The 7,538-nt window shown below is 36.2% G+C and overlaps 1 protein-coding gene across 2 annotated transcripts; it reads left to right on the forward strand.

The window, feature by feature from the left end:
* Nucleotides 1–3,355: 3,355 nt before the first annotated feature.
* Nucleotides 3,356–7,267, forward strand: LOC119784389 (translocator protein-like). 2 transcript variants are annotated; one of them, XM_038286418.1, is made up of 4 exons: nt 3,356–3,612; nt 4,669–4,760; nt 6,268–6,406; nt 6,511–7,267. In XM_038286418.1, the coding sequence occupies exons 2-4, from the start codon at nt 4,672–4,674 to the stop codon at nt 6,682–6,684; spliced, it is 402 nt and encodes a 133-aa protein (XP_038142346.1). In that variant the 5' UTR covers nt 3,356–3,612; nt 4,669–4,671; the 3' UTR covers nt 6,685–7,267. The 2 variants fall into 2 exon arrangements, with proteins under 2 accessions (XP_038142346.1, XP_038142345.1); XM_038286417.1 differs by having other exon boundaries at nt 3,361–3,612; nt 4,669–4,844.
* The last annotated feature ends 271 nt before the right edge of the window (nt 7,268–7,538 follow it).

Raw genomic sequence — 7,538 nt, forward strand, 5'->3', positions numbered from 1 at the left:
ACTCCAAAGCCCCCCACCATGGGGGGCTGATGCTATGACGAGGGAGGCTGCAGCCCCCGCAGCACCCCCCTTCCCGTGCCACTGGCTAGAAATTGATTAAAGGCCAAATGTGGTTGAAGAAAGGTGATTTTTGCCTAAAAAGGACTTGTTCTATTTAAAATAAGATGCTTCTGAATGAAATCAAGTCATATTTGGGCAGATATCCCCTTTAAATGAGAGTATTTGGGCTTTAATCAGTTTCTAGCAAGTCGGCTGAGGTCAAAACGCCCTGCTAGAAATTGATTAAAGGCCAAATGTGGTTGAAGAAAGGTGATTTTTGCCTAAAAAGGACTTGTTCTATTTAAAATAAGATGCTTCTGAATGAAATCAAGTCATATTTGGGCAGATATCCCCTTTGAATGAGAGTATTTGGGCTTTAATCAGTTTCTAGCAAGTCGGCTGAGGTCAAAACGCCCTGCTAGAAATTGATTAAAGGCCAAATGTGGTTGAAGAAAGGTGATTTTTGCCTAAAAAGGACTTGTTCTATTTAAAATAAGATGCTTCTGAATGAAATCATGTCAAATTTGGGCAGATATCCCCTTTGAATGAGAGTATTTGGGCTTTAATACATTTTTTGCAAGTAAAAATGGCTATTTTGTGTTGTAATGGTCCTTTAAAAGAGTTCCAAGCTGTTTTGTGAGCTCAGATCTTTAAATCATGCATCTCCTGAAGGAAATCTAGTCATATTTAGGTAGAAATAACCTTTGAGTGACTATACTGTGCCTTCAATCAATTTTTGACAGGTGAAAACCGATTGAAAACTGCAAAACACATAGAAACATGGGAAACACGTGCTATATACGGCAAGATCAGATAAAAAACAATGCAGAGTCACGAGGATCGTTGCAAAATTTATCATATCTTTATTGAAAACCCTCCAGTAAATCATATTTATTGTAGTGTAGTCTCCAATGTCAGGGCTACACAAAGTAATCAGACCGAGTATAGAAACATGTCTATCACGTAACTGCCGTTATGTGACAAACGTTAAGCTTTCGAATCTTTAATTAGGCCTATATTATAGTTTAATTAGGCCTATATTATAATTCAACTGTGTGTATCTGCACGTCATGACCGTTTAATCCAGAGAAAAGCAGGTTTACGCTATCGCTCAGCGGGCTGCGGTGCGCGCTCCCGCGAGCGCAATCAGATTCTCGCAGACATTCACTTTTTCGCACAACACCGGCAGACCAAACCTGATGAAAGTGCGCATTCAGCGTCTGCTCTGCCGATAATGCAAGCGTAGAAGAAGAAATGTGCTGTTTACCTGTGCAAAGAAAGAAACAACGAAAGAAAAATGTCTGAGGACTTCAGTGTTGAGGAAGAGCATGAGTTCTTTGCCGAGCTGAATGCGCTGGTTTGGTCTGCCACGGTTTCCGTAGCGTCGTGAACTCGCAGGCGCGTGCTTTCAGGAAATCCTATACACTACTGTTTATGCTCTAAAAACATTCTAAATGACTTCGTTTCGAGTAAATTCTGGATGCTACCCACTCAGGACACTTGGAATACATTAGACGAGCAGTATGGAGGAATATTGACACGTTTTTTGTGGACTTTTATGGACCTTTCTGTCTCGGGCACCATGGACCTCCATTATTTGAATGTCAGCAGACAGCAAGAAGCCTCCCAGATCTCCAGATGCATTTGAGATATCATAAAAGTACTCCAGGGTGATGTTCAGCATGGGGGTGAGTAGAAAATGAAGGCTAATCATGTTTTGGGTGTACTATTCCTTTAAACATAGGCCTGTAGCCTTTCCTGTTCAAGACCTGTCCATGTCTACACTGACAGCTCGGACAAAGAGCACAACAGAAAAGCAGCCAGCAGGCTCCCATTAGGATTTTGTTGATACTAATTATTCTTTATACCACAAAACTGGTATTTTCAGAACACCCCATCCCCAATGAGAAATAAAGTGACAGAATCATGCTGTGGGGAAGCATAGGAACAAAGAAACTGATCAGTTAATATGATAGAGCTAAAGACAGAACAATCACAGAACAAAATGCAAAAAGTTTCTTTCATTTTGTGGTTGTAAGGTAACAAAAAAGTTAAAAGGTTCAAGGAGTGAGAATACTTCTGTAAGGCCTAATATAAAAATCCCAACTTTAGGCCATAGAAAGGTACCAAATGTTCCTACACAAAGCATAGCGTATAATTCAAAAATGTTTCCTGATTTGGATAAAGATGAAAATAAAGTAATTACAGATGTTTCTGTTCTCTTTATGCCGTATTTCATTGTTTAAAAGATAGAATAAAACATTTTGGAAACTAAGGTCTTTTCAAAATTGATTATATTGAAATTCCAACCTTCCATCCATTGTTTGATCGTTAAAGTTTGGGATTTTTTTATGAGTTCTATTGAAAGATTTTAATAAAACCCATGGATAAGTAAACACCTTTTCATTTTGTTTAATCATACAAAAAGTGCTTCAAATTCTTAAACTGGGTTTCCCCTGGTTTTCGAATCCAACGGAAAGCACTAAATGGCCCATCTTTTTCTTTAGTTAGAACCCTGCACATTAAATAATCAGTTTTTTTTTTTCATAAACTCATCCAGATTGAACAAATCTGCCTGGCAAATTTGAATGCTTGTCCACAAAACCAAATGAGAATCCAACATTGGCATTATAGTGTATCTATTTTATGCCTATAAAAGGTGGTGAAAAAATACTACATTATAGAGCTAAATTACTGTCATAAGTTTGATCTTTTGTTGTTTTACATTATGGCATAAAATGTGCAGTCTTAAAGAAGAAAATGCAAATTGAATTTTGTTTTGTATTTGCTTGGGTACATTTTGAAAAATAAATCTCAAATGTCTTTTTCTTTTTCATTTTAATTAAGTAAAAGGATGAGCAATGTTAAAGAACAAAATAAAAATGCAAACAGGATTATTGATTACTAATTTAATTTATGAGTCAAACAATGCAGCCACATTCTTAAAATAAAAAAGCATTTCTGAAAATGCTTTTTCATTTGAAATATGGTAACGATTTGCTTCTATAATATTGCTCCCATATTCTTCAATTTCATTAGAAAAAGGTTGTTAAATTCAGAGAAATCAAAGAACATTATCCAGATCAACTATTCTACGGCAATAAGCAAACTGCAGGGGGTATTTCAAAAAAAAGAAAGAAAAAAAAGAGAGAGAAAAAAGGGAAACCCCTACCGTTTCATTTCCACAGCATGTAATCACAGATTTGTACTGTGATTTTCAGGGTACCGTGAACGCAGCACACAACCTGTCTGGCTAGCAGGGAGGAGGGAACTATCTGAAAAGTTTTGTAATCTCAGCAAAAATCAAACAAAAAAAAAAAAACAAAAAAACTGGCTAAACAGGAAACAAAGGTATTATGGGTTGTTTGACCCATGGCCAGTTTACGCGTTACTCAATTTATCTATTAACCTTCAACTGGATTTTAGGCTTTCAGCCAATAGTTGAACAGAGCGTGTTGATGTAACCTTGTTTACATTCTTTAGAGACTGGGAGCGTCAGATATACCTTTAACGTCCAGAAGCCATACAGCTGAGAGAGACGCTGCGTGTTGCTTTGTTACAAACAGGCTGACGGTAAGAAACTTTTTAGTTGATTTATGAGACAAATTATAGCAAAATGTTTTATTTGAATAATGTTTTCTAAAAAAAATAAATCTTACTTTGATGATGATGGTGAATCTGATCACAGGGTAATTTCCATAGTCTGGCTTTATAATGTAGAATTATAAAAAATAAAAAATAATAAAAAATAAAAAAAAGCCATCAGATGTTAAAAAGTGGCAGTTCAGTGATTAACATTGTTCATATTTATATTTTATGCAGCCTTTATTATATTGTCAGGTGTTATATTCCATTACACAAAAAGGAAAGATAACCCTAACCCTCTCAACTCTGCTTTTGCTTTTTTATTATTATTATTATTATTAATAATATATGTAGTGATTATTGATATCAGCCAGATTTAAAGGTGTTTTCACACAGAAATTAGTAGTATAAAACTAAAACATCCATCACTGTCTATTCAGCAGCCATTGAATGGTAGGTGTGGTACTGAACTGTGGGTTGATGGGTTTGTCACTGGGCCACACATACACACACACACACAGAACAAACTATGCAAACTCCCTGCTCTCTTCCATACCTCCTACCACTTGTGTCTAGTAAACTAGCAGTCGGAAAAATGCAGCCACGCCAGCTGACCTCAGCCGATGAACTTCGCTCATACAAATTCATTACAGTAGTAGGGCAGAGAAATGAGGAAACTAACCTGGAGAACATATGTATCTCCAAAACCATGAAAGATGAAAACACAACATGGCTTTAATGTCAGATTATTTTAATATGATTAATCTAAATAATCAAATTATTGTTCTATTGATTAGTTGTTGTTTTTTTTTTGTTTTTTTTAACTGGGCCAGATTAGTTTGGATTGTACTAATCTGCTTATTAACTAGATAATACCTTTGAAAACTAGTTGTGGAATGCATCATATGTGAAACATCTAAATGGGACAAGAAAGTTAAAACAGAAGAGGTTTGTCTGGAGGTTACTACTTTTCACAGCGCTGTATAGTTACTGCATTAAGGCTTTGCTGGAGTCACTGATCACTTGAAACTTTTCTCGTTTCAGACCATGTCACTGCAAATGATTGGGTTTACAGCCCTTCCCCATGTGGGGGGGATACTCGGTGGGTTCATCAGGCGCAAGGAGGTCTATACCTGGTATGCAAACCTGAAGAAGCCCTCATGGTGCCCACCGAATGCAGTGTTCCCTGTGGTTTGGACTAGTCTGTACACAGGGATGGGGTAAGTTTTACACACAGTACTAGAGTCCAGGAGGGATGGCACCATCCCCCATCCAGTCCCCTGTGACATTTTATCTCTGAATGTGCAACATTTCTACTATATATTATTGGTAATGGCAATAATATTGCCCTTTCAACATTTGGCAGTTTGTGGGCGTACGATTAGGCTGAGGAAAATAAATAAAATCTAACAAGTGGCCTACCATGACTATGAAGCTGATCCCAATGGGAAATTTTCCCTCTGCATTTGTCCCTAACTATGTAGGGGCAGTGATAACCTTGCCAGTCCAGGGACTGACTGACTGCAGTTCTACTGTAAGGTGCCTTGGTCAAGGTCAATGACCGGCGTACCTGACATGTAACAACCAAACCATGCATATTGCTTTAGGTTAATAGACTGTATTAGTTAGGCTGTGTGTGCTTCCAAAAAATTAAATATTCCACCATCCCCCTTCTTTTTTACAACTAGACTACTGGTTACACATTATGGCCGCAATCCATTTTCAGAGGTGTACTTTTGCACACAACTGAGGTAATGTTTAAAAAACTAGACTGAAAAACTACAGCACTAAATGATACCTTATCAGTTCTCAGTGAACCTGAATGATTTTATGAGCCCATTAACATCCTGGCGCAGAGGTTATTTTTAACTTTTTAGGTAGGAGCAAAAAATACAAGGCCGTAAATGGCCTTATGGAAAAAAAAAAAACGTACTATTTATAGCTATATTTCACCTCCTATTGTATTTAAAATATGTTTACATCTTTAATCATGCATCCCCAATGCACTAAAAACAGATAGATTCTAAAATATATTCAGCTGCAAACTGTTAGTCAGTGGATCTTCAAACCCACTTAAGTTAACTGATGTTTAGTTTGAATGCATGACTGATAAAGAATGACAAACTTTATATACTTAGAACTTTTCCTTAGTGTGGTAACATATCTAAATATATGAAACAACATTTATCATTATTATTTATATATTTATTTTTGAGACATCATGTATTTTAGGCAGATATAAATACTACACTATTATTCTAGATGAAAAGAAATAAAAGATTATTTAAACAAAGCCAAAAGATTTAACCATTCTTTATCTTTATTAATATTTTTTTTATTTTGCTTTTCAACAGTAATTAACAGTAACACCAAAAATATTATATTGGAGCACTTTTCACTTGACAGATATCAGGGATTTTAGTGTTAATAAAGTTAATAATTGTACAGTGAGACTGTTTGCAGGGACAGCTGTGCACGCTTTCCGTGTGTGCTCTGGGAAATGCACCATTTTTAAGGAATAAAAATCCTTTCTTTCTTGCACTCATTCTTATTCATAGAAAGAAAATGCTTATAAGAAAGGCAGGATTAAGGGTTAATAATCAGGAATAATAGATTCATGTTCATTCATCTTTTTTCATACAGGTATGGTTCCTACCTGATCTGGAAAGAGCTTGGAGGTTTTACTGAGGATGCTGTGGCTCCAATGGGACTTTATGGGCTGCAGCTAGCTCTGAACTGGGCATCGGTTCCTCTTTTTTTCAGTGCACACAGTCAAAAATGGGTATGTTTAAAACATAAATGTCGATTTGAGTTATTTTTAAATATCAGATTTGAATTTCATAATTCCGGATTGTCTAATATTAGCCTTTTCTCTTATTATTTTAGGGTTTTCTTGAGATTGTGCTTCTGGATGGGGCAATTGGAGCTACCATGCTGTCTTGGTATCCCATTAATCGCACCGCCTCTCTGCTCTTAGCACCATATCTTGCTTGGATGTGTTACACCACTGCCATCCGTTACTGCATATGGAGAGACAACCCTGATGAAAAAGAAGAGTAGGGGACAACTCAGGAATTTGTTTTCAGTCATTTCTATAGGATGTTTAAAAACATAGAGGATGAAACCGGCAACACGTCTGTTGCCTGATGGACAACTACTATGCTCACTCTTTTTAGGTACATTAGGATCACAGATGCATAGGAAGAACAGATAAACTCCACATAGAAAGTTCCCAGCAGGGCTTTAACTCATGATCATTATTGCTGTGAGTTTAGACCCCAAGCAATTAGACATAAATCATGTAGAAATTAGACCAGCTTTATTTTGATACATTTTTAAGTTGATTAGAAATGAAAACAAGAAGATCCACAATGACTGGCTGATGGAAAACTTGTATCTAATAAGCTGACTGAATGATAATTGGAAATGCTGGCTTTTCTGTGCAAGTAGCGTGTATTTGGTTCTCCAAGTTATCAGAATATCTCTTGCATTAATGTAACCTTAAAGTGAGACTTAATTTGACTTCACCAATGATTTTGTATGGGTTTTATCTGTAAAAATCTTCAAGAGGTAATGTATAAATTGTTGCTAACTAGAACATGTTAAAGCTTTTCAAAAATAAAAATATTCCCTCTGATTATGACAATATTGTGCTATTTTAGATTAGCCACAGTGAATCTATAGAAACTGTAATACTTCAACAAAGGACCTTTCCTAGACGCTTTTACTTGCAGATTCAGTTTTCTTTTTTTAAGTTTGCAGTTCCTGCTGGAGGTAGAAACTATTGTTTTAAGTAAGAAAAAGGAAAAAGAATCATATTACTTTATGGTAATGGTTGAAGTCATCCAGGAGTTTCCAACCACTTCCACAGTGCCAGAGATTGGCAACCCCAAAAAATACACATTATTTTTGAA

This window comes from Cyprinodon tularosa, unplaced genomic scaffold, assembly GCF_016077235.1.
Source record: "Cyprinodon tularosa strain WSP-4 unplaced genomic scaffold, ASM1607723v1 ctg224, whole genome shotgun sequence".
NCBI classification, from domain to species: Eukaryota; Metazoa; Chordata; class Actinopteri; order Cyprinodontiformes; family Cyprinodontidae; genus Cyprinodon; species Cyprinodon tularosa.